The sequence below is a fragment of the Rhineura floridana genome, chromosome 18, assembly GCF_030035675.1.
Source record: "Rhineura floridana isolate rRhiFlo1 chromosome 18, rRhiFlo1.hap2, whole genome shotgun sequence".
Lineage (NCBI taxonomy): Eukaryota > Metazoa > Chordata > Lepidosauria > Squamata > Rhineuridae > Rhineura > Rhineura floridana.
In genome coordinates this window covers 13,420,500-13,447,286 of record NC_084497.1, presented here as the reverse complement: position 1 = coordinate 13,447,286, position 26,787 = coordinate 13,420,500, and the positions used below count along the sequence as shown (strand labels likewise).

General features: G+C 52.1%; 2 protein-coding genes across 2 annotated transcripts; one reads left to right on the top strand and one right to left on the bottom strand.

Annotated features, from left to right (window-relative positions):
• Positions 1 to 351: 351 nt before the first annotated feature.
• On the bottom strand, positions 352 to 12,781 carry KLHL21 (kelch like family member 21). The gene is made up of 4 exons (XM_061600967.1): positions 11,677 to 12,781; positions 9,489 to 9,894; positions 4,388 to 4,460; positions 352 to 3,051 (listed from the first exon to the last, which is right to left on the bottom strand). The coding sequence occupies exons 1-4, from the start codon at positions 12,704 to 12,706 to the stop codon at positions 2,758 to 2,760; spliced, it is 1,803 nt and encodes a 600-aa protein (XP_061456951.1). The 5' UTR covers positions 12,707 to 12,781; the 3' UTR covers positions 352 to 2,757.
• A 4,790-nt stretch (positions 12,782 to 17,571) lies between these two features.
• Positions 17,572 to 25,510, top strand: PHF13 (PHD finger protein 13). The gene is made up of 4 exons (XM_061601500.1): positions 17,572 to 17,811; positions 18,499 to 18,603; positions 19,318 to 19,843; positions 20,763 to 25,510. The coding sequence occupies exons 1-4, from the start codon at positions 17,641 to 17,643 to the stop codon at positions 20,987 to 20,989; spliced, it is 1,029 nt and encodes a 342-aa protein (XP_061457484.1). The 5' UTR covers positions 17,572 to 17,640; the 3' UTR covers positions 20,990 to 25,510.
• The last annotated feature ends 1,277 nt before the right edge of the window (positions 25,511 to 26,787 follow it).

Genomic DNA, 26,787 nt, shown 5'->3' with positions numbered 1-26,787 from the left:
GCTGGAGGAAGGCTCCCCCAAAGCTGTCTGGGGTTGACGGGAGTAGTTGGAAGGCACCGGCGTTGGTTGGGCGCCATTCAGCACCAGGTTCTGGGCTCTTCTCTGTCACTCAAGACAAAACAAAGAGTACAGCAAAAAGAAAATTTCTGCAGAACCCTCACAGCAGCCTTTGCCAACCTGGTACTCTTCAGCTGTTTTGGACTATATCTCCCCCTCAGTAGTCCAAAAACTCTGAAGGGCTGCAGGCTGCCCGAGACCTCAAAAAAAGTGCAGCTTCATTTGGATTTAATGGGAGAACAGCGCATGGTATAGCAAAAGGCCATCCTTAAATGCATCTAAGCATCCCGCATATTCCGTTTGATAGAAGAAAAGTCTTCTTAATGCACACCTTTACTTAAAACATTCAACTTTCAAGTTTACAAGGAAAAACAATACAAAATATAAGAAATATCTTTGCTTCAAAGAGTGCCATCATACAGTATGTAAGGTTAAACACAATCATCTACATTAAAGTTAAATAAATATGATTAAGGTATTCACCTGGTTCTAGAACTTCCAAGACAGCCCAGATCTGGCTGTTGAGTATTACAAAGTATCATGTTATCTATTAATAGACTTTAAACAGCCCAGCATAAAATACTTAACCTTGCTCAATAAGTGATACTAACACAAGATGTTGTAAGCAGCACCAGAATTAGCTCAATATCTGTAAACAGCCAGCAGAGTTGTAAATGAGCCGGGTGTTGTGTGCCCCTTCCTTGAAGGGGGTGGGGGTGGATTTCAGTGTTAATTATGGAAAGTGGGGGATGCAAGACTCCTTGACAGAGTTTGGAGAGAGAACAAAAAATCCCGACTTATGGCTACTCTATGAACAGGGATTTCATGGTAAGCGGTATTCAAAGGGGGGTTCCCATCGCCTCCCCCTGAGGCTAGTCCTCCCAGCTGGCCAGGGCCTGCTCAGCTTGCCACAGCTGCACAAGCCAGCCCCTTCCTTGTCCACAACTGCCAGCTGGGGGGCAACTGGGCTCCTTGGGACTCTGCAGCTTGCCCACGGCTGCACAGGTGGCAGGGCACGTAACCCCTGAGCCACTCGCTGTGGGGTGATCTTTAGCTGGCCCTTGACACCCAGGAGACCCGAGCAGGGATTTGAACTCACAGACTCTGGACTCCCAGCCAGGCTCTCCTCCCCATTGTGCTATACAGTTTACCTTCATCTAAAAAGGGGAGACCTGGACCCCTTATGGCAGTTGTGGGAACCTTTGGCCCTCCAGACATTGCTGGACAGCAACTCCCATCAGCCCAAGCAAGCGTGACCAGGTATGATGGGAGTTGTAGCTTGGCAAATTCTGGAGGGCCAAAGGTTCCCGGTGCCTGCCAATATGAGGGAAATGGCAGGAAATCAGAAGCTGAAGCAGCATCACGTGAGCAGACACAACACTCCCTCCCCACAGTAATGATGCGACACAGGCTCACTTCCGTCCAGCAGGCCTTGCAGAGGACCACCCCCCCTTCTGCTACAGATTACGGTGAGCGGGACCGAATCCTGCAAGAGGACAATTTACCTGCAGCCACTCTGCGCTCCAGAAATTGCCATGACTAGCACAGCCACAGCAGCCACTACCACCGAACAGCAAGGGCAAGCTACAGTTTTCACATCATCCCAACATCTGGGAGTACTGAGCCTTGATGCGAACTAAGCCTCGTTTCAAGCTGAACTGTGATAAGGGACTGACAGCGAGGAGCTCAAAACGTACTAGGAGAGCAGCTCTCAGAGCTCCAGTTTTGCCAGCCAAATGGTGGACTAGGAGGACTGACGTCCTTCCCAGCTTTCTGTGGACAGAGAGGGCCTTATGTGCCACACTGCCTAGGTGGCCTAACAGTCTGTGAGGTTCTGCCTTTCTCTGGGAATAGAAGATTTGGTAGCAGGCACAACGCACTGTTTCGCTGTAGGGCTCATACACACCTCAGAAGAGCCCTGCTGGGTCAAGTGAAGGGTCTATTTAACCCAGTACCATGTTTCCAACAGCGATCAGCCAGAGGTTTCTGGCAAGCACAATGGCAACCCTAGCAACTAGTACTCAGTGTGTCGCCGGGACACAGTGGCTGAATAATAGTGGCTACTGGATTTCTCCTCCAGAAACATGCAGCCCCTTTTGAAAGTTAGGGGGCCACTGCATCTTGAGGTAAAGAGTACTCTATGTTAATTCTGCATGGTGTGATGAGGTCTCTTCTGAATCCACTGTCTTTCAGTTTCATTGGGTGACCCCAAATTCTAGGGGGGGGAGAGAGAGACAGAGAGAGAGAGCGTGCAGAAGTAAACCTTTGCTCTATCCATGTTCGCCACACCATATAAAGCTTTACATAAACCGCTATCACATCCCCACTTGCTCAACTATTCTCCAGGCTAAAGAGCCCTGTATCATGTAGCCTATCATCACAAAGGAAAAGTTTCAAACTCATCGGGAACCCGCCAGAAACAAATGCTAGCAGAGCTGGCCTCCAGTCCTTCAGCAGTTCTCTCTTATCTCCCCCAGTTCTCTTTTCAGGAATCCCCTGAAATGCTCACTCCTGGCTGATTTCAAAGGAGCCCTCTCCTGGCTAGAGAGCCCTCTCCTCCACCCGCACGGTCCTCGCGGCTGACCTGCCGTGTTCGTCAGTCTTCAGATCTCCCGGCTTGCCTCCTGCCTCCCCAGGAAGGGAGGCCGCTTCCCAGCAACAGATTGACTCCAAACCGTCAAGAGACAAGCCGTCCGACCGTTAGCGCAACTCATTCAGATTCTGATGGCGGAGATTCTGGCGCTGCCGGTTCAGGGTGATGGCGTTATCCAGGGGAAACTCCTCCTCCTCTTCCAACGACTCAGGCATAAACTGGCGGAAAATGCTGACGCTGCTGTGCCAGAAAATTGGCTCCGGCAGCTGGCCGGCTACGGTCCACGTTCGTGTTTCCGGATTGTAGCATTCCAGCATCCCTGAAAGTTCAAAGGTGTTGTCGTAACCGCCGGAGACATAAAGCTTCCCACCAAGTACAGCCAAGCTTCCCCCAACGTGCACCTGGAAGAAAAGAAGAAATGCAAAAGTGTGTTTGGGGCTGCGCTTAGTGGCGGCGCATGTGGCACGCCATTCCTCTAGCTTGGAGCAGGCCGGTCTGGGCCAGGTGGACAATCGCAGAGGACTCCCACAGCTCCTCCTATGATTTTGTTTCAGCCAACATTTGTACCCATTTGTTTTCCCTAAGAGAGGAAGCCCAAAGCGGCTGATGACATTCAAAGGCATATGAAAAAATATCTAACAAGAAAAGGTGTCATAACAAACACAGAAAAATTCAGTTGGTTTAAGAGAAAAACCAATCCAGTAAATAAATACAAATAAATGTACTGTGTATTTTAGAAAGTTATTTACTTGTTTGCTGTGCATTTGGACTCCTCTTAAACCAGTGAACCCAAATTCTGCACGCTAATTCCTGAGGTTAGGGTGCAGGTTCTTGTCCGTGTTTGGATAAACGTGGACACCATTTTGAATCTGGATGGAGGCAAGCTTTTAAAACTGCACTGATCTTAACCATTGATTTCTGAACTGATATTTTTGGTTTCTTAGAATTTCCCAGCAACGCCAGGGACAAGGCTGCGAGTAAGCAGTAAATCAATATGTCTGCAAAGTTTAATCAATAAGTTACATCAATCAATTAGGAAACATTTTGATTGAATAAGAAACAATGGAATTTGATTGAATATCCCCCACCCCCCAGATGGTGGCTGCTGTAACACAGCTATGCATCAAATAAAATCAAGGAAGGAAAGCTCTCTTTAGAACTATTGTTTTTCTCACATGCAAATTTAATCGAGTCTGGCAGGGCAGGGAAGGCTGTATAGTCCATCCCCCTGCCCCCCCCCACTGCAGGAAACCCAGAGCAATAGCATCCCCAGGAGAGAGCTGCCCAGCCTTTGCTTCAAGACCTCCGGCGAGGGAGAGTGCCCCCACCCTTGCTCTAGGCCATTGGTTCAATCGTCAAACTGCTCTTACTGTCAAGCCATTCCTCTTAAAGTTCAACCTCAATCTACCCTCCTCTGACTCAAGCCCTTTAAAGCTAGCCCCATCCCTGCAGCAGCAGAGGACAAGCCTTCTCCAGACAGAAGTTCTGAGAGTGTATCAGCAAGTCAGAATTCAAAAGGCCTCAGCACCCCACACCTCTGAGACTTCACCTGTCTAAAATGGCAGAACCATGCTCCAATAACAGAAGGTTTTAAGAAAAAATATCTGGCTCAGGATACTTCTGTGCAACCTGATGTTTTTGGATAAGACCTTTCTCTATGGCCAACTTCAGTCTGGACACTTCAGACGCCTCCCTCTCAACTTCGGTGACTGTTCCTAAAAGACTGGAGACTCCTACCTGGAGCATTGGAGGAATTTTGTCCCATTCATTCTTCGCTGGATTGTATACATCCACTTCAGCAGAGTCATCTCTGTAGAAGGAAACGAAACAGAGAGGCAACTGAGAAGATCCAGAGTGCCTCCATCTTGTCATATGGGCCAAAGGGAAGGCGCAGTCCCCAGGCCTTTACTTCACTGCCTAAGTGGGGGCACTGACATGGGGGCACAATCCACTCGGGCCTATAGCACCTGGCAGATTGTGCCCCATGGTGCTGGGCGCGCGCACACTCAAACCTCAAGATATCCAGGGCGCAGAGCAGCCTAGACGAGAAGATTCTGGCCAACAAGAGTGACTTGAGTGTTGGTTGGGACAATTCCCCGCAACAAGGTCAACAGGCTGGGATCCAACACACAACAGCCCCAGTTAGGAACAAAGGGGATCTGAAAAGCAGGGTCCAGGCGACGGCAGGGCCAAAAGAACAATAAAGCACTCCAGAATCAAGCACTGTCCAAAAGGCAGCATTGTCAAGTGTGGGTCCAGAGGGAGGCCAGCCAAGGAGCACAGCAAAGAGGGTAAGCCTGGGAGCTCAAAGGCGTGCACGGTCCCCCATGACCCAAACACAGGAAGCCGCCTTGAGCTGAGCCAGGCACTCTGTCTATCTAGCTCAATACTGTCTGCACTGACTGGCAGTGGCTCTCCAGGATTTCAGGCAGGGAGTCTCTCTCTCAGCCCGACCTGGAGATGTCGCTGGGGGATGAACCTGGGGCCTTCTGTGTGCAAGATGCTCTGCCCCTGAGCGGAGGCCCTTCCCTGGGGCATACATGCAAACCTGCGGCCAAGGTCAAGCTCTGCCTTATGCTGGGCTACTAAATTTGAGCCCAATTTCTTTCCAACAGCTAGACTTTGGGAAAGGAGGAACTGCCTCCACTTTCTGCTCATCTGGTTTTTTTTTGGGGGGGGGGAGTAGCTCTGGAAGATTCCTGAGCTGTGCTCCGATTGCCTAACCTCCCCTCTTCTTGCTCCAATCACAAAACAGGGAGCATGACAGCAACAGGTGGGAGTGTTGGTGACAAAGAAACACTCTTTCCTGACCCTGAGAAGCCCGGCAAAGCTGCCACAAAACTCCCAGCCAAAATCGAAGCAGAAACCAGAACCTTCTCCTGGCTCCCGTCTCCATAAACGAAGAAGTGCGTTTGTTAACTTTATCAGGCAACACCGCTACAAATGAAACATGACTCTTATTTGAAAGTTGGTATAAGAAATGTGCCCAATAGCGGCGAGACAAGAAGGACGAGAGCAGGCAAAAGGACGGGTGGGGGCTGCAAAACCAGCCGAGAATGCCTGGGTAGATCCAGAGGGGTCACTGCCCTGTCAGCTTTGGGAGCTGCAAGAGTCTCCTGGGGCCTGCGCAGGAATCTGAACTATTTCTCAAGCCGGCCTCCGGAGGGGTCCAGCACTAGCAACTGCTGATGGGTGGGCAGAGCAGCCAAACTGGATACAGCAAGCAACTGGGCCGGCAGAGGGGGGGGGAACCCTCATATCAGAAGGAATGTCAGTAGAAGGAATTCCAGACTTCCAGTTCCTTGCCTGCCCAAGCTGCTCACGAAGCACGGCTGAACGAGGCCTTTTCTTGTGTCAGGATCAGGGTGTAACCCCTACTGTCGAGAAGGACTTCCTTGCGTCTGGGGAAATGGGTGTGTTTTCCACCCAAAGTTGGGTGGAAGCTGGCACTGCAGAAGACAAACCAGCCCTGCAGAGGCCAACCGGTTTATAGTCCACAAGGTGGCTCTGTGAGAGGAGGATTGGATCCAGCTTTCCCCAACCTGCTGTCCTCCAGATGTTTGGGATGGCAACTCCCATTCACCCCAGCCGCCAGAGATGGAGTGGAGAACCAGGAAACTGCCAACTTGGACCCCAGAACTACAGCTCCCATCATCCCTGGCTATTGGCCATGCTCACCAGAACTGATGGGAGTTGTAGTTCAGCAACATCTGGAGGGCCAAAGGCCCCTTCTCTGGATCTAGGAGTCACGGGGTGCTCCAGGCCCCCCCCAACCCCTGCAATGGCAACACAAAGATCATTGTTATTATCATTCGGATCATATCTCACTCTTACTCCCAGAGGAGCCCACTGGGGCAGATAATAAAAATATAACAATATTGGCTTCCCTTGTCGCACTTCTGAAAGGATGGCAAGCAACTATTTGTGGGGAAAGCTTGTTTTAAAATAGACAGCAGCACCAACCCATTCTTTGGAAGGATATGCTGCATTTCCCCAAGTTTGTCCGCTATTTAACAGGTTGTCTAGCAAGTAGATCTGAGGAAGGGACCCTTTGGCCCTCCAGAGGTTGAACTACAACTCCCATCAGCCCTAGCAAGCACAGCCAATAACCAGGGATAATGAGAGCTGTAATTCAACAACCTCTGGAAGACCAAAGGCTCCCCACATCTGTCCCAGGTAGACAGTTTAAGAAAATGAGATTAAAGATCACAGGATTAGCTGGGTCGTTCAAAGCTTTCGTTGCCTGGTGCCTTTTGGTCAGTAGCCTTCCACAGGAGGAAAACTCCCCCCAGTAGGAGCCCCAAATGAGCCTCCAGACCAGAAGAAGCCTCCAGGTGACTGCAGCAACTGGCGGCTCCTACAGCTGTAGAAGTCACCTGCAGAGCGACCCTCTGACCTTCTTGGTGCTATCAGTTCCCCATGAGTGAGTGAAGGAGCTGCCTGAAGATTGCAAGGGAACTCTCTGCAGGTGGTTGAAGCAGCGACAGTCATATGGAGGACTCTTAACATATGGAGCCTCTGGCGTCACCCAGGCTCAGTGAAGATTCATCTCTGTGCAAACAAATGGGCTCTACGCTGGTTCCTGGCACCCACTCCCAACTCTAGAGTGTGCACTGCAGCCTGAGAGTAACAACCTTGGCAGGGGAGAAGCCCACACCCAGCTAGGAAAGGTGCAGACGACCCTCTTCCCCATTCTCGCTCTGTCAACCTGAAAAACAACACACTTATGTGGACTATTTTCAGCCCCTGCTTGATCACGCGCTCAGCCCATCACCGGCCAAAGGAAGGGAGCGCCTGCCAAGCCGCCTGTTCGGATAATGAGGATCTGAATGACAACAGCCTCTCTTGAGGAGGGGCAGCAAGCCCTGGCCTCCATGGGAAGCCAGGTGCGGCACTTTCCCCACACAAGCTATTACACAACTGCCATGACGATGCATCAAATTCATTTGCCTTTTAGCAAAACCAAACTGTAACTATTTGGAACAAGAGGATTTCATCCCATTACTGCAAGTCTGTGTGATTTGCTAGTAAGTGTCCTTTTATGAGTTTACAAAAATAATTTATGTTAAGCACATAAAAAACCTGGGGCTGTATTAGCAGTAAAGCAAATGCCCCAGTGTGCACATCATTTGAAAACAAAGAAAACATTGTTTCTGTTGCAGTTTGTTTTACTTTGTTCTTGTTGCATTGTCCTTGTATTTGCATTGTTCTTGCTGCATTGTATTTTTACTGTGTATTTTTTACAGGTTATTTCTTATGTAATTTTTTTTTTTGTAATCTGTTTTAATATGTTGTTCACCACTTTGGGGGCCTTTTGGCCAAAAAGTGGTATATCAATAAACTACTGTATAAACTAAACTAAACTAAACAAGCTAAGCTTTGCCAACGGGCAGAACAACCCCATGTATAGACAGCCAGCAGAACTTACGCTGGCTTCAATTCCGTCCAGGTGCGCGGCTACTGCCCGCTGAGCTGGCTCCAAGCCCGGCAGAGGGAAAGCCAACCTTTAAAACAGAGTCTGACTTACACCACCATTTGTGCCAGTGTAGCTCTGCCAGGTTGCTGCCCTGAGCAAAGCTGGAAATAGGTCCAAGTCTCTCCTTGTCCCATCCCACCCCCAGAACGCCCACTTTTGGGGACTTGCCCCACAGTAAGTTCTGCCGGCTGAGCCCCAGCTGAGCCAGGACGAGGAGTTTGCTGGCTCAGCTGGGCAGCCCAAGATCCGCCTATTCCAAACTTGCTCATCCCAGCTTGTCTTGGGTTGGATTGCGCTGTTCATTTGGGAAAGATCCGTAGAGGTATGATGCAAATGGCCTTTGCTTTCCTCAGGGGCTGTCTTCCTCCCACCGGGCTCTCCCCTTCCCCACATTTTCTTAAGAACTGCTGCATAGCACCGGTGAAACCTCAACCACCGAGGAAGGCAGACGCTAGTTTCATAGCTGCATGTTGCTTGCTCCACCATCATTCTTGGAGGTTACAAGAGCTGAAAAGATGGAGGCTTCTCAGAGGTTTGTATTTTATATCGAGTGATTTTGCTGATTTATTGTATTATTGTACTATTGTATGTTGTACACCGCCCAGGGAGCCATTGGTTATGGGCGGTTTATAAATGAAACTAAATAAATAAATAAAATAAGCTCCGATTTGCCATTGGGAAGGATGATGGGGCTACAGCGCAATGGCTTGGCATGCAGGGGGTGCAGGTTCAATCCCCAGCAGCATCTCCAAGGCAGGCTGGAAAAGACCCCAGCCTCAAACTTTGGAGAAGGGCTGCCCGTCAGTGCAGGTAATGCCAAGGCAGATGGTCCAATGGCTTCAGATGTTCTTATGCCTCTGGCACACAAACACTCAGAAAAATAACAATTCTTTAAAAAAAAGAATCTAAGAAAGACCCCGCTAGGTCACGCAAAAGATCTGCCCATCCCCTAACCCTGCTTCTCCTCACAGCCAGCCAGATGCCACAGGGAAGCCCACAAGCAGGCCAGGAAGGCAACGGGTGGCCCTGCCAGCTCTGAACGTGGTGGCACAATTAATTTATTATTAATTATTGTTGTCGCCTTTTACATCAAAAGTATCTCAAAGCAGCTTGCAAGGAGAAGAAAGAGCAAGAAACGTTAACATCAAATCACTCTTCCAAGTCAGATGCCACCCCTTGAACTATCTTAAATGGCACATCCAGGCAAACAAACGCCCCAACATTCACAAGCAGCTGGTAAAAATTGCTAACAAGACCTACAACCATTTGGGTCCTAAACGTGGATATTGTGTGCGTATGCAGGTGGCAATTTACACTTCTGGATTTTGCGCCCCCCATCCCAACACCAAAGGCAACACTTACCTTACAAAATACATCAGCCCGCTGAGAGTGACCGTCTTGGGTGCAAACGACCAGGGGGGCAACTGTCCACAGTTCACCAGAGCCCACAGGTCCGATGCCGGATCGTAACACTGCATAACCATCGACTCCTTGCCGGCCAAGGAGCCTGTTGCATAGAGCTTGCCGCGGCAGGCCGTGGTGGAACAGTTGTCCATGGGGAAGAGCATGGGCTGCAGCGGCTCCCAGGAATCCAGCGTGTGGTCGTAGCGCTCGGTGCTGTCAGAGGCAATCACGTAGAGGAGGCCGTCCAAGACGGCCGAGCTGTGGTACTCGCGCGCTTTCGGCATGGGAGACACCTCCGTCCACTCATTCACACTGGAGTTGTAGCGCCACACACAGTCGTAGAGCCGCGAGCCGTCGGAGCCTCCTGGGAAAAAGAGCACCACCTTCCACCAATAAAGAAATTTCACACCTGCATCGAGGCTTATGGCAGGTGTACTTGTGCAGGCCTCAGGGAAACAGCCCCATTTCACGAGCTCCCTCATACTTTGACCATCAAGACCCTGCCAGCAGCAGATCTCCCAAGATCTCTGGACAAGGATCCCTCCTGCCCCACTGTTGGAGGGGCTTCCCCTGGGGCCCTCGCGCATGCAGAACAGGAGCTCTGTCAGCCGCAGCCCTTCAGAACGCTACTCAATGTATTTCTGACTAAGGGGAGGAGACTGAAAAGAAACCCAAATGTCTGCTTACAGAGCACCCCGTGTGGAGGCACTTGAACACCCTTCAAACTTCACTGAAGGCCAGGCTCCAATCAAGGCCAAGGACAAAAGGGGTCACCCTTATTTCCTTGGGGAAGGGGAGGGGGGCGGCCTTTATCATCTGGTCTGTGTTTGATGCTCTTGAAGGCTGCCCAGAACCATCATCCAGTAGACCAGACAGAGCCAATGCGGTGCCTCCGGATGCTGTTGGACTGCAACTGCCCTCACCCTGGCCACTAGCCATTCTGGCTGGGGTGGATGGGAGCTGGAGGCCAAAATATCTGGTGGGGGAGGGAGGGGTGTCATATGTTAGCCCCCCCACACACACCACACTGCAGACAGACTTAGGCTGTATTCTTGGGCCCATAGAAGTCCCACTGAGATATGGGGTTTACATCTCAGTAACCAGGATCGCAATGTAGCCATACCTCACAGTTGCTCCCCACTGACAGGAAGCCTGCTTGTTTGCACCCCCCCTCCTCCGGATTCACCCTTTAAAAAGTCATTTTCTAGGCCCTGCATGCAGGGGTAAGGGGGCCTCCACGCCCACCACAGAAGAATGCTCACTGGGGAGGGTCCATTCCTGGGCAAAGGGTATCGCAGAAGAACAAAACATCTGCCCCATCTGAAGAGCTGCCTGATGCCTTTTGAAAAATGGAAATGGACTGCCTTCAAGTTAATCCTGACTTATGGTGACCCTATGAAGAGGGTTTTCATGGTAAGCGGTATTCAGAGGTGGTTCACCATTGCCTTCCTCTGAGGCTGAGAGGCAGTGACTGGCCCAAGGTCACCCAGTGAGCTTCATGACTATGGGGGATTCAAACCTTGGTCTCCCAGGTCCTAGTCCAACACCTTAACCACTACACCACACTGGCTCTCAATGCCTTTTGACCCCTGTGCAAAAAAGTCCCACGAGGCAGCCCCGCACCCCCTCCTACTCCCTGGGCTGTGCTGCTGGGGTTCAGATGAGCAGAGGCTCGGCCAGGCGTCTCCCTCTCGAGCTGCTATTGCTGGGCCCATAAATAACTGGCTGTAATGCAAAGCGGACACTGGGGAGGCCAAACACACACACCCTTGCACCAGCCTCCTCCTCCTCCAGCAGGGGGTCAAAGCAAAAGGGACATCATCTTTGGGAGGGCAAGAGTCCCAACAGCATCCAGTGGGGACCGGGTCCCTCCCCGCTGTGGCACAGCCTGCCAAGTCTGGCCAGGGCACTGCCTTTCCTGTGGTGGCCCCCTCGCCTTCAAGAGCAGTCAAGCACCATCAGGTTCTCTTTAGCCCCAGCAGCAGCTATGCTGGCTCGGCTGTTCAGAGGCAGGTGTGTTTTTGTCCCCCCAAGGGGAGGAAGGGCGAGCCAACGGGAATCCCTCCACCCAGGGAGTCCCTCAAGCAGCAGGCGAGGGCAGCAGCCAGCAGGGCCAGCAGTCAGAGCCAGGGCCGCCGCCTCTCACCGGTGACATAGACGTCGTTGCCGAGAGCGACGGCGCTGTAGCCGCCGCCGAGGTGCTCGGGGAACTCGGCCAGGTACCGCCAGTGCCCGGTGCGCGGGTTGAAGCAGTCGACGGTGACGAGCTCGTCGCAGTCGCGGTCGCAGCCGCCGAGGAGGACGAGGATCTCGGCCAGGCCGGTGGAGGGGCGCGGGCGGAGGCGGGCGCAGGGCCCGCGGTCGTGGCGGTCCAGGCGGCCGGCCTGGAAGAGGCGCGCCTCGGCCACCAGGCGCAGGCAGGCCTCGGAGCGCGCCACCAGCGGCTCGCCCTCCACGTGCGCCAGGAGGGCGAAGCGGCGGACGAAGGGCAGGCGGACGTGGGCCAGCAGCTGGGGCAGGAGTGAGGCGCGGGCGGGCGGCTCGGCGCGCACCCAGCGCAGGGCCAGGGCGAAGGCCGCCTCCTCCTTGGGGACGCGCAGCGCGTCGTCGCGTAGGTAGGAGAGGAGCCGCGGCAGCGGGAGGCGCTCCAACTGGGCGGCCAGCTCGCCCTCGGGCTCGGCGGCGTGGCGCAGGACGCAGCGGCGGGCGGCGGCGGCCAGCGGCGCGCAGGCGAAGGCCTCGCCGAACTCCTGCAGGTCCAGGGCGGCCGTCGGCTCCAGGCGCGCCGCCAGCCAGGCGCCGCACGCCTCCTTGACGGCCGGGAACTGGAGCAGGTCGGCGGCGCGCAGGAGGCGCTCGGCCAGCTCCGGCCCTCCCGGCGGCGTCACCCGGCCCGTGTAGGCGAAGTCCAGCAGCAGTGCCAGGCACTCGGGCTCCACGCCGTGCAGCCGCACCCGCGCCGCTCGCGCCTCCCGCAGCCCGCCGCCGAACATGGCGCGGAAGTAGCCAGAGGCCGCCGCCAGTACCGCCCGGTGCGCCCCGAACTCCCCGCTGCCCGCCACCAGCGTCACGTCCAGCAGCGCCCGTTCGGCCCGCAGCGCCGACAGGCCCCGCAGCAGCGCCGCCGCGTGCGCCGCTTCCTCCGCCGCCGCCGCCGCCTCGGCCCTCGCCTCCATCCTCCTCCGCTCGCTCAGCGACTGACCCACCGAGCGCCCGCCTGGCCGGCGCCGTCGCCCGCCCCTCGGCCGGCTCCTCCCTCGCTCCGGCCCCTCGCGAGTGCGCGCGCTCCTCCTGGAGACGGTGCCAAACGCCTACGCGCCGGGCTAGCTGCTCCCAGCCTCCAGGCTGCCTCCGCGGCCAGCGCCAGGTGCCACGGCGCGCCAAAGCCGCTGGAAAGCCGGAAGACCGACGCTGCGCCTCGCGGTGGTCTCCCCAAACAGTTGTTGGAGTTAGTTAGCGGGCAGTCGCCAATCTTGGGCATCCTCAAGAGGAGACCCCCGGAAGCAAAGCAGGCGGGGCGCAAAGACCTTCCCAGCGGGGCACCTGCAGAAGTCTGTCGGTGCAGCAACAGCCCAGGCTCTTGGGAGGTCTGGAAAGGCTGAACAGAATGAAGATGCCACAAGACTTGCTGCCCTGGAGGTGAAGCGGAGCCTCCATCCCCTGAAGGCGTCGGGGGTGCCTCTGGAAGGAACGCCGAGCCCCCATGGCTGTTGATGGGGAACGATGAAGAAAAACCACAAGTAGGGTTGAGCCTCCAGCAAGTTCAGCCTCCGAATACTATTTGAAAGAGGAAAATGCCAAGGCGAGGCAGGGGGTTGCCTCCGCGCTCTTGTGGGCTTACCGTACACCAGCATGCACGTATGTCTATGACGTTTTGATGTTCTTCACACAGTGCATCATATATGCCACAGGTTGTGGGCATGACCACCTGCTAGCTTTAAAAGGGGATTAGACAAATTTGAGGAGGAATGCCTGTAGCAACTGGTCATCAAGCATCTGTGTTCAAGGCAGTGTATCCCCAGGTGCTGGTGACAAACATTCCCTGATTGGCAACGGTGGAGAAGGAGGAGGATGGACTAGATGATCTTCTGTACCTCCTCTTAAGTCCTGAAGTGCTGAGGAAAATGCTTATTACTAGGCTACTTTGCCAGATTTCTGAGGATACAGATTTTCCGTGGAAACGAGGGTCATTGTCATTTTTCACACATTTTATCATGCATGTCTCTGATACATAATAAAAACTATCATCATGCACTCGTCAGTGGAAGTTTCTACTCAATAAATGGCACCTGTTGGCTGGGATCAAAGGAAAAGATGGAACTAATGCTGGGAAAAACAGAAGGGAGTAGAAAAAGAGGAAGGCCAAACAAGAGATGGATGATTCCACAAAGGAAGCCACAGACCTGAATGTACAAGATCTGAACAGGGTGGTTCATGACAGATGCTCTTGGAGGTCACTGATTCATGGGGTCGCCATAAGTTGAAATCGACTTGAAAGCACATAAGTTCCCCTATGAGGAAAGGCATTTAGGGCTTTTTAGTTTAGAGAAAAGGCAAGTCAGAGGTGACATGATAGAAGTGTCTAAAATTATGCATGGTGTGGAGAGAGTGGACAGAGAAAAGGTTTTCTCCCTCTCTCAACACACTAAAACTCACAGACATCCAATGGAGCTAAATGTTTGCAGATTCAGGAGAGGGAAAAGGAAGGACTTCTTCACGTAGTGTAGAGTTAAACTATGGAATTCACTCCCACGAGAGGCAGTGATGGCCACCAGCTTGGATGGCTTTATAAGATTAGGCAAACTCATGGAGGAAAAGGCTATCAGTGCCTGCTAGCCATGATGGCTATGCTCTTGTCTCCACAGTCAGGCTTCTGCATACCAGTTGCTAGAAACTGCAGGAGGGAGAGTGCTGCTGTTGCACTCCAGTCCTGCTTGTGGGCTTCCCATTGAGGCATCTGGCTGGCCACTGTGAGAACAGGATGCCTGATTAGATGGGCCACTGGCCTGAACCAGCTGGCTTTTCTTATGAACAGCAACCACATGGTGACCTGCCTCTGAGGGGGCTCAATTTATGCCAGCCTCACCAGGGCTCAGCTTGGGCATCCACACCAAAAGAACAAAGCTGAGCTCTAGAATATGTGGGTTAATAAATGCACGTCTCTCCGGTCATGTGCAGAGTGACTTGAGCAGCTACAGCCTGGAACGGCACACTCAGTGGGTTCCAGGGCTGCTAAGCTGGTGTTAATCTTAGCACTTTAAAAAGAAAGTAAGTGTTACTTTAAGGTTGTGTTGTTAAACATTTTTCAGGGTGAACTTGAAAATGACACTATTGCTTGCTGAGAAATTAACAACAATCCTGCCAATGAAGAACCCAATGCTTGTCTTCAATAAGCTGGTATCAATAGGTATGAACCTTGCTGTTGATGGGCTAATTAGCAGTGGGGGTCCATGCCTCTAATGGACTAGCGCCTCCAGGCTCTTAACTGAGGATTGGCTCCAGCTCATCTTACAGGTTAATGATGTTCCATTTGTTAAATGCTGCCCTGAAAAGCAGAAGTTACTGGGGTTTGATTTAAATTCCTTTTTAAATAGTTGAAAGAGAAAGTCTCATGCAAGCCATTTATTCTGACATTTTTCTACTATATCAAGAGACCCTGTCTTTTTTAATGAAATATATGGGGAACTAATGAATAAAAATATAGTTAAAAAAAATAAACAAATTAACCATTGCCCAAATCTTCCAAGTTCAGAGGGAAAACTAGCAGCAATAATAAAAGCAAACCATTTTGGAGGAATTGTTTACAGTATATGACAGTCATCCTATGATGCTTTCTTAGACCCCCCTTCAGTTCCTAGTCATCATGTGTACCCCTGCATACCACATACTGTATTTTTTAAATGAAATAGTGCTATACAGATATGATTATAAATGAAAATAAATAAATACCTATAAATGTTACTTAGAATTTCCTATTTCTGCAGTGAGTTGCACATGTGCACAACTCCGTGATCAAGTGGTGGAATTTCCAGGGGTCCCAGTGCACATCTGCAGTTTGATTTTCTTTGGAAGAAAGTTCATACGAGGCTCATGACATTTTGTAATTTTTGCATTTAGTTACAAATAAACAGTTTGGGCATAAGTGGGGGCTCACAGCTTAACAGACCCCAACAGAAATCCCAGAGTCTTTTGCTGTATGACCCAGTTCCCCATTTGTCTCCAGCTGTAGCTATAATCAGCATGCATTAACATAGTAAGTGCTATCATCTATAATTTAGTTATTAAATTTATATCCTTCCCTTCCTCTGAAAGGAGCCCAGGGCAGTAAAACAAGAAGTGATGAAACAATAAAAACATTGTAAAAATAATTGCAATACAAATGCGGACTTGATGAAGGAGGAAAGTCTTTAGAAGTAGACAGCACAGCTGTAAGACAACAGAGATGGTGCCTGTCTAATATTTAAGGGGAGGGAATTCCAATGGGTAGATGTCCTATGTTGTGCTGAAAGGACCTCCTGATCAGATGGTATCTGCAGGAGGCCCTCACCTGCAGAGTGCAGTGACCAACTGGGTATATAAGGGGCTTGACGATCTTTCAGGTATCTTGGGTCCCCAATCTATGAGTTCCCCCACTGGGAAAAGGAGGAGGAATTTAAGCCCCAATTCCCTGAAGAGACCAGGGATTAGAGAAATCTGCTTAACAAAGAAAAGGCACTTGACCACACTGCCAGCCAGGGCCATTAAGATAACCCCTGGCAGCCCTACTGGGCCCTGCCAATTTGGCACACCAGGCTGGTACAATCCAGAATCACAGGGAACCCTGAAAAGTGGTTCTGATTTGCTCCCCAAGCTGAGAACAATATACTGGGAAGCTACTGAGGAACCGAATGAACTGGGATCTCAGCAGGTTAAAACACACAGACATATTGCCGGGCTTCTAATAAATGTGCAATAATAAAGTTTGGGGAAGGGAGGTCCCAAGGCGTCAAAGACATGAATCCAATGGGTGCCAAATGTGACCCTTCAGTGTTCCAAAGGAAGACGTTCTTTTTAATTTTCGGGTGGCTCCCAGCAAATGTAGGAATAAGAATAAGCTGGACCAGGGTTTGAGCTTCAGATGATGATCTGTCAATGACGCCTGCATAAATGTGCTTGTGAGTAAAAGCAAGAGTTCTGAAGAAAGAAGCTTTCTTTCCTGTCCTTAAAATTGTGTGTGCAGGTGGGATGGCGTTACCTCAGAAGGGGTGTTCCCTCATGTCCGGCAAGGCAGGGAGCAGGTGGGCGCTGCTGCATGGCCACCCCGGGCCTGCTGGTGGACTTCCCACAAGGGGGCCTGGCGGACGGCTGCAGAAAGAAGACGCCCTGGACCAGACCAGCCTTCCGCCTGATCCTGCTGCAGGGCCCTTTTTTTCAAAGGCTGATCATGTGCAGGAGTTTTTGGCAAGGAGTCCTTGTAGTGTGACCAGAGCAGCCGTCTCCAACATGGTGCCCTCCAGATGTTTTGTACTGCAACTCCCATCAGCCCATCTTTTGAAAAAGGAGAGGAAAGCATCTGGCGTGGCAACTTTATAACTCATTGAAACTACAGGAAAAGCGGCAATGTTTATTAGTTGCTTTTTAAAAAGAAAATTATGTTACTTTTGTATGTTACTCTAGAAACTTTTGATGCAGGGCAAATATTAAAAATAGTTCGTTAATTCTTCACCCTGTTTTTTTCTATTCTGATTCTGTAAAATGGGCACAGGAGGAGGCAACCCAAATAATCCCCCCTACAGAAAATTTGTGGGGGATGGATCAACCGCCCTCCTCCCCGGGAAATATTAGTGGGGTGTGTGGAATAACCACAAGGCGGCCGACTTTGCCTGCGTCTGCATGAATCTGCGTCCGCGGAGGCGCCCTCGGGCTCTGCCCCGCCGCCCAAGTCCCAGGCCGACTACAAATCCCAGCATCCCCTGTGCGCGCCGTCAGGCGGGGGAAAGGGCTAGCCCACGCCCCTTCCCGCGTTCTTGGGAGGCCAAGGAGGGCTCGAGGACTACGGCTCCCGGCGTGCCCCGCGAGCGACGCAGGCGCAGTCCCTCCGCCAGCGGGAAGCAGAGGCTCCTCCCCCTGGATGGGCGGGGCTCCTCCTCAGGCTCCCATCCCCGTTGCCGGCATCGGGAGGAGGCGCCGCCGGTGCCGGATGGTGGAACTGCGTCCTTGCCCCCCCCCTCGGACGGACGGACGGACCCCCCCCGCCGGCCCCATGGACTCGGACCCCTGCTCCTCCCCCCCGCCCCCCGAGGTGAGGCCACCCCCCCGCCCACAGAGAGGATGGGGGGGCAAGGAGGAGCCCCTCCCCCTGCTGGGGCGCCCCACTCTCCCTCCCTCATCTGCCCCGCCACCGCAGAAGGAAAAGCGCAGCTCAGGACCCCCCCAAGTGGGTTAGGGGTGGGGCAAGGGGAGGGGGCTGCCTTTCCCTGATACATGTGGGAGGCTTCTGCCCCAGAGGGAGGCGTGCCAGGAGCCCCCCAGCCCAGCCCCGAAGCCTTTTCTCGGCCGCGATCCCCCCCCCCGCTTCAAGGGCTGCTCCTTTCCGGGGACCCTCACCACCAGCACCCCTGGGTGCCAGAGCCGTTCCCCCCCCGCGCCAGCTGGGACTACACCCGCCCCGCTCCCCGCGAAGGAGCATGCCCCCTTCTCCCGCTCCGGAAGAAACCTCCAACATTCACCCCCCCTCTGCCCCCTTGCCTATAGGAAGAGTGTCTGTGTGTGTGCTGGTGGGGGGAGACTCGGGGCAAAAGGCGGCAGAGCGGGCGGGCGGGCGAGGGATGCTGTCTGCCCGAGTGGGCTGCCCCCCTCTGTGCTCTCCCCTCCCCCCCGCCTCTTCAGACAGTGGCCCCTCCCTGTGGAGAAGTTTTCTTCCCCACCCCCTCCCGCATCGGCGGCTGACGCCCCTAGTGGTCACGGCTGCGTTTTTCTTCCCTCCCAGGCTTTTTCTCCGGGCTCCAAGGGACGGCGCACAGTGGAGGACTTCAACAAGTTTTGCACCTTCGTCTTGGCCTACGCCGGCTACATCCCCTACCCGCCGCAAGAGGTACGGGGGCGGAGGGCGGGCTGCACCGGATGGGGCGGGGAGGCGCCTGTAATGCAGAGAGAACAGACGGGGGGGCTCCTCCTTGACAGGTGGCGCCCTATTTGGGTACCCATTACTTATGCCACCACAGCAGGAGGGGGCATTGCCTCGGGAAGCGACGGTGCCACACAGCGGGGAGGGGGGGACGAGTGAGTCACGGAAAGGTCATGGCGGGTTTAGTGTTTTTAAGATGTCTTTTCAAATGCTTACTTGGCAATTAGGCTGTGTTCTTAGGCAGGAAGCAAAAGGGGGGTACTTTTAATTTTATCTTACTTTCATTCTTAGTGATGCAAATTGGCTACCCCTCCTGCTCCCCTCCCAGGTTTTGGCCTACACCTCCCATCAGCCCCTGGATGATCACCATCATCACGCCTGCCGGTGTGCCTGGCGCTAGTGGGAGTTGTGGTCCAAAACACCCAGAGGGCACCAGGTTGAGAGAAGCTGGTTTGCATCAAATCCGTTCTGCCTGCGCTGAATGTCCAAAGTGGCGGAGAATAAAGAGCTTGAAATCGCGCAGACAAGTGAATTGGTGCAGGGAAAACCATCATTGGGGCTGCTGTCAAGTCCCTGGAAAGGCCCAGAATGCCTCTTTGGCATCTTCAGTTTAAAAGGATCTCAGCTCTGTAAAAACAGCCCCCGTTTCTCTTCCCCCCGGTTCTTCTCTCAACTTTCCAGGACCCTTCCGCGCAGAGCATCCCCAGCCCCCCCAACAGCACCGGGGGGACCATTGACAGTGATAGTTGGGAGCCTCGCTTTGGCGAGAGCCCACCTGCCATCTCCGTGCCGGGGAAGGAACGGAAGAGCTTCAGCCAGATTCAGCATGTGGAACCGTACGCCTCCCTCCACCCGTGGGCAAAGCCCAACAGTTTCCTGATGGACAGGAAGAAGAGGAAGCTGAGGAGGAGGGAAGGGCCCACGCCTCCCCTGGAGGAGGAGGAGAATGGTAGCAGGGATCTGCGGGGAGGTGGGGCATCCTATCCGCAGGCCCCCGTGAGCCCCTCTTCGGAAGAGGACGCACAGTCTTCGACGGGGCAGTGCTCGGTGTCGGACTCGGACTCTCTCTCCAGTGCCTCGTGCCCACCTACGGTGCAGGGCCTGGTCCGGACGGTGGGCAAGCGCACCATCATCCGGCAGGGGAAGCAGGTGGTGTTCCGTGATGAGGACGGCAGTGGAAACGACGAGGACATCATGGTGGATTCAGGTAGGCAGGCAGGGAAGACTCACGCAAGGGACTGTCCTTCTGCACCAGGGGAAAGGTGACAAAGTGTTAGGGGCTGGAAAATTTAACTCTGCATGTGCTTTGAAGGCACCGTTTGCCAAACCTGATGTTTTGGACTACAGCTCCCATCAGCTCTGGCCAAAACTGGAATAGTTTTTAAAAATTTAAATAGTTAAGAATATTTTTCAAAATATGTTTTTAAGATGTTTTGTTATTGAGATATTTTTAGTATTCTTTGTTGGCCACCCTGGGCTCCTTCTGGGAGGAAGGGCAGGATAGACATTGAATAAGTAATACTCGTAATAGTCCAGAACATCTGAAGGGACACCAGCCTGGCAAAGGCTTTTCTAGGGCAATTCTGGTGGCACTACCTTGCAGAGAGGTGGGTGGGCACTCTTGGTGCTGCTGCTGCTGCCCTTTATGTGGCACTCCAGATGTTTTGCATTGCAACTCCAAATGCTTTTAACGGTGTTTGTAAGATTTTTGTGTTTAAGATGTTTTTAGTGCTTTATCATCTTTTGCCACCCTGGGCTCCCTTTGGGAGGAAGGGTGGGATATAAATTTAATAATTAATAGTAGTAATAATAATAATCCCTGCCCCCAAGAGGTCAGTTCATCACCGTCTTTATTTGTGTTCTGCCGGCAACTGAAAACTTTCTTTGTTAAACAAGCTTTGATTTCTTGCTGCTTAATTTTTGCGTTTTTTGCTGCTGTGGTCCGTTTGATCATTTGTGTTTTCAATGGTTGGATCATTTCCGCTTTTATATTTGTAAGCTGCTTTGAGTGATTCCTTTGTGGAGGTGAAAAGTGGGGCATCATTTTTAAAAATAATAATATAGTCTTGAGTCCATCCTAATATGGGAACTTGTTTCTTTCTTCCCCTCTCCCACCTACCCCACAGATGATGATTCCTGGGACCTCGTGACCTGTTTCTGCATGAAACCCTTTGCCGGGCGCCCCATGATTCAGTGCAACGAGTGCCACACCTGGATCCACCTCTCCTGCGCAAAAATCCGCAAGTCCAACGTCCCCGAGATCTACATCTGCCAGAAGTGCCGGGACTCCAAATTTGACATCCGGCGCTCCAGCCGTTCTCGGATGGGCTCACATCGGCGCTTCCTGGAGTAGTGGGTGGGATCTTCTCCAAGCGCGTCTCACACAAATGAATTTGCCATGTGAAACATGAGACTCCAGCTGGCAGGCAGAAGTAGGACAACAACCAGGGAGTGCATCCTCTGTGTTGGGGGGGGGTGATCTCGAGGCATCCATTGTACTCAAGAGCCTAAATCACTGCTGGAGAAAGACCTGATTCCATGCCCCAAAGTGAGCTAGGAAAGGCACATTTCCCTTGTCCCATCTTGAAAGTATGGCAGGATTAGCTGGGTGCTGAGTGACTCCACATTCAGGGATGGGTTGCAGCAGTGTGAGAATTGGGGGCGTTGGCAGCTCTTGCCTTTCCATTATGGCGTAACTGCAGGTCTGGATGTCAAGAAAAGGGTAACCTTCCCCATCCAGCGGCATGTGGGCACCAGGACAGCCAATCCCTTGTACTCCCAAAGGGGGCAGCCCATTGCTGCTCCTCCAGAATCACTCTTGAGGAGCTGGGACGTTCACTGATGAAGCCATCCCCTTGTATGGGCAGGGATTGGAGGACCAGCTGTCCTGTCCCATTCCTTGGTGTGTCCTTTTCCTTCAGGTGAATTTCTGGTCACGCTTGTCTCCCATTCTGGTGGGGGGGGGGTCCTCCCCCTCCCTCAGTTCCAGAATGGGCTTTCTTTGAGGTGGGCTGGTGCTGATTTGGTTATCAGGTATTCGGAGAACGGGAAAGCTGCAAAACCCTTCTTTTGAGCCGATGACGGAGTGGGGCATGTGTCTCCACAGCTGGGCCTCCTCCCTGCATCTGGAATGAAGGGGGAGAGTGTCAGGCGAGCCAGGAAACGGGTAGTAATCTGGGGCTTCAGCTCAGTGGGTTCTTGCCACTGGAGAGCTGATGCTGCTTTGCTGTGACCAGGCTCTGGCATGTTGCACAGATCGGAATCCTTGCTTTTGAGATGATTTTCCCACATTGGTTTGAAAGCACAGCGAGGTGCGTAATTGTGGTTTCGGTGGGGAAGAAAGGGTGGAACCGGCTCCGTGCAGCCGCAGCGAGGAGCATACCGAGACAGGCCGCCTCTTGTCTTTTGGCCTGAATCTCAGCATAGTTGGGTATTCCCTTTGGACATTCACTGTGGGACTGCACAGGTTGTGGTCAAGTGGACTTGGTAAACACCTTGTAAATCACCCACCAGTAGGTTTGGTAGGGTCACCGTACTGTATTCTTCTGCCATGACCTTAAGTCGTCACCCATTTACCAAAGGCCTATATGGAACACTTGATTCTCCAATGCAGCAAAACTGATTCTGGCTTGATGGTCTGGTTCCCTTTGGACCCAGGCATTTGTCAGCGATGGTTTTGCTGCATCATGGCCCCCGGCTGACACTGTGTTCACTCTCTGGGGCTAAAGCCCTTGGAAAGGAAATGTCTTGGCAGTGTGAACCCCTATCCTGTCTTTAAAAAAAATGCCTGCAGATCTAGACTGGCTAAGCAACAGGTTTCCAATGTATTTTGGGATTCAGTCGTTGTTATCTCTTTTACACCAGGTGGTGTCTTGATTGGATTTTCAGCAGAAGATCTGCATGTATGAGAGCTCATCTATGTGCAATCTCAGTTTGAGAGCTTTACTTTTTCTAAATTAAAATTATTTGTATTATGGCATGAGGCTTCATATCTAGAAAAAGAAATCTGTAATCTGTGGATGGCCAACCTATTTCCCCAGCTCAGTAGAAACTGAGGCAAAGCCATTCAGTGGGATGGGGCGGTGAGGAGTGAAAGCTGGACATGCATTATGGCCCTCCCAACAGTGGCATACGTGGGGGATGATTTATGAACTAACAGCCAAAAACACACTTTTCTTTCTTGGAAAGAAGGTCCCAATCCTTAGCATCTTTAGCGGGGGCTGGGAGTTACCCTGTCTGGAGAGCCCAGTCAGTGTAGACAATACTGAGCTACATGGACCGATGGTCTGTGCGACACAGACGGCAGCTTCCCATGTTCCTTTCTGCGTTTGGAGGAGCAATTCCATCAGTGTCAACACTATGACATTTTCATTAAGTAGATCCCGTTTTGCATTACTATTGGGAGGCCCCGTTGCTGACTGGGTGGACCTTTGCATGCAGAATACCAGTGGCAAACGGGTTGTTGATCTGATCCAGCAGGTGGGCTCTGAGGTGCTCAAGGTCCGAGCTTTGACTCTTCAGCATCTGCCGCTAAAAGCAACGTGCTGGGAGAGACTTCTGCCTACCAGAGCTGCGACCAATGCTGACCAAAGGTGCCCCACCTGCCTGACAATAGAAGGTACCTTTGTAAAGCCAGAGAGAGGGATATTGGATGAGTGGCAGGAACAGCCAGTGGGAAATCCCCCCCCCCCGTTTCCAAACAATGTAATATTCCTGCTTGATTTTAATGTGATTACAGGCAGAGGCATTAAACAGGCTGTGTGTTAGGAAGGGGGCAGTAGCCCCTGATCAAATCTCCTTTCAGCCCAGAATTTCTCTCTCACACACACACATCCTTGCCAATCTGCAATAGTACTGTCCTACCTGAGGGGGCTGTTGTAAAGATAACCGAGAATATGGTATTGTGAATGGCCCCTGAATCTGCTTGCATGAACAGAGTGCTTTGCATGGGCCACCACGGCAAGCCCCAACTCATAGAATAGTAGAGTTGGAAGGGGCCTATAAGGCCATCGAGTCCAACCCCCTGCTCAATGCAGGAATCCAAACTCTTGGGGTTTCTGCAGATAATTATTTGCGGCAAAAACCACCACCACCCCACGCTCTGAAGGGCAGGACTTGCCTTGGCTCAGGAAGCTCCAGTGAAGGGGCTTGGGAGGAGCAGTGGGGCAGAGAGCTCATCCCCTTCACCCCAGGGCAAAGGCAACAGCCCCATGGCTGCCATCTTTTCTGAGGGTCATGCCTAAATCAAGGGGAACGGGAGAATTTACAGGCAGCAGCCTGAATAGACCTGAAAGGAAAATCCCCTGAAGGGTCGCAATCAAGGACACTAAAGGGGCATGAAAGAAATAGGGCAGAGCTGCCCAGAGCAGCCTTCCCCAACCTCGTCCTCTCCTGTGGCTGCTGGACTCCAAGCCTTGGGGACGATGTTGCTGAGAGCTGGAAGCGTCCAGCAGGATCTGGGAAGCCATCCCTGCCATAAGAACAAACCTGTATGGCATTGCCCCATCCTACAGGGGCAACATTCACGCGGAACCCAGAAGAGGGCTGTGTGCAACTCTCACCTTTCCCCCTACCTCAATGCCAGTGCAAGAGTTGCAACCAGGACACCTTTATTTCCTGCCTGCAGCTCCTCCAGATGCAGGCAAGGAGGGAGCTCCCTCCTGTTGCAGCGCATGCCCTTTTTGCTCACAGGCCGTGGAGGCTGGGCTATTAGGACAAAGGGGGCTCTGCCCCATGGCCCTCAGCCGGCTCGCCCACCATACCTCGGACCACGCCAGGGGGTGGACCTGCCTGCCAGTTTCCTCCTCCTCAGACTCTGGGCTGCACTGGGCAGGGAGGATGGCAACAAGTCTAGAATGAGTTGGCTCTGGCTCCAACAACCATTTCGGGGCTGCCTGCCTTCTGGCCCACCGGCCACCAGCCAGCACCGCTCACAGTGTGAGCCTGATCGAGGCATTCATATATATTTGCACCATTCTGGGGCTGGGAGATGCCAGGATCTGGACCCCCCCCCCGGCTGTGACTGCCTGGTACTTATGAATACCTCTGAGGGGAAATGCTGTTGAGCCCCAAACGATGAGGAGTCCAAGCTGGGTTTTTATTGCCAAGTAGGTGCACATGTGTGAGCAAAGGGAGTTGGGCACCGTGAAAAATGGCAGTTAGAAGTATTTTGGCATTACGGAGACTTGGACTAGGGCTGGGAGGGGAATTTGGTGGCCTCAAATGGGGTTGGATGCAGCCAGCACTGGCCAGGGAATTGGAGTCCAGGGACATCTGGAGGGTCTCCATTACTTCGGGTCTCTTAACTGGTTTTGTTTTTCTTGGTAGATGACAATGCTTTACAACCACTGTGGCCTCTTTTGCCTTTCAGATCTAGCAGATGGATTATAATGGGGGAAGCACTCCCACTGTTGCATCTCTGACAAAATTAAGAAGCCCCCCTCTACACACACACACGCATGCTGCCTTGGGGGAGGTTCTAGTAATAGCCAGAGAAAGGATTATTCCAGGGTCTGCTCAAAACCTCTTGAGAGACTGTAGCCCCCGAGTTTCTCTGCAGACGGCTTCAGGTCCTTCTTCTCCAAGAAACGGTTATTGCCCCAACACCAGGTAACTGGGTGGGATGAATTTTCCTGGCTTAGCAGGAGGAAAGGGGGTGTCATTATTACTTCCTTCCAACAAGCCTTTCAAGTAGAGACCTTATCCCAGCCTGCGCCTGTGTTGGAATTGCTTTTTGAAAGCTTTTTTAAAGAAACGATGTTTTGTTTTAAGATGTTTTTAAAGATGTTTGTTTTAATATATTTTAAAGTCTGTTTTTATGATGTTTTAAAGTGTTTTTAGTGCTTTTGTTTGCCACCCTGGGCTCCTACTGGGAGGAAGGGCAGGACATAAATTTAATAAACTACTAATTTGTTATGCATGTTTTTTAAAAACTTCTTCAAGGTGAAAAAGAAGTGTTGGGGGGGGCAGTACCTGCCTTTCAATTTCTGCCCAACCTGAAACTCAGGAGGTGGCTATCAGGTTAGCCCCCACCTTTTCCACCTGACCTATCTCATGGGGAAGTTACAATGAATAGGCTAAGCAAACATACATAAGCTGGAGGTCTTTGGACAAAGGACAGGGCACAAACCTAATTTTTAAACATTGAAACCTTGCTGCACCATCTTTTGTTTTCATTCCAGTTGCCCTCATTCCAATTCAGAGGGGAGACAAGAAATTGAGGCTTTGGGCTAACAACTCTCCTCTTCCAAACTGTCTTTCAGCTCAGTTCGCCATTTTGCCTTGCAGCTCAACTGGGCATGTGCTTTTTTATGCCACTATTCCAGACACCACCACCACCACGGGTCAACAGTACCATGCAATGCCCACATTCTCTGGCATATACTACAGATGGATATTGGCCTCTTCATGGGTGGTTCACAGCTGCCAAAACACTGAGAGACATCAGCCAAGAGAGACAGAGAGAAAGAAGCAAAGGAACTGATAATATTGGAAGTCATGACAAGAAAAGTAGAGGGGGGGGAAGAGATAAAAGGGTATAGAGGATATAGATCCCAGAGTTTTTCCCCACAGACCACTTGAAAACTGCTGAGGGTCTTGGCAGGCCACTTAACTCATTTTTCTGCCCTGTTGTAGCAATCACAATGCGCTGCGCTGGATGGTGCCATGAGTTTTTAATTGCATCTTGATTGCTTCTTATATTGTATTATATTACAATCTGAATTCCACAGAATACAATAAAAGTAAAAGCAACAAGAATACAATGAAAATCAACATGGATATTTAATGTGATGTGCCCTCTCCTGTCTTCAGTCACAGACCCACAGACACTCCAAGGGCCACATGAATGAAGTTCATGGGCCATTCATGGTCTGCAGGCAGAGTCGGTGTGGTGTAGTGGTGAGAGTGTTGGACTAGGACCTGGGAGACCAGGGTTCGAATCCCCACACAGCTGTGAAGCTCACTGGGTGACCTAGGGCCAGTCACTGCCTCTCAGCCTCAAAGGAAGGCAATGGTAAACCCCCTCTGAATACCACTTACCGTGAAAATAATATTCATAGGGTCGCCATAAGTCAGAATCAACTTGAAGGCAGTCCATAGTGGTCTGCAGACCAGTTTGGGAACCCCTGACACACAGCTCTTTTCCCCAAC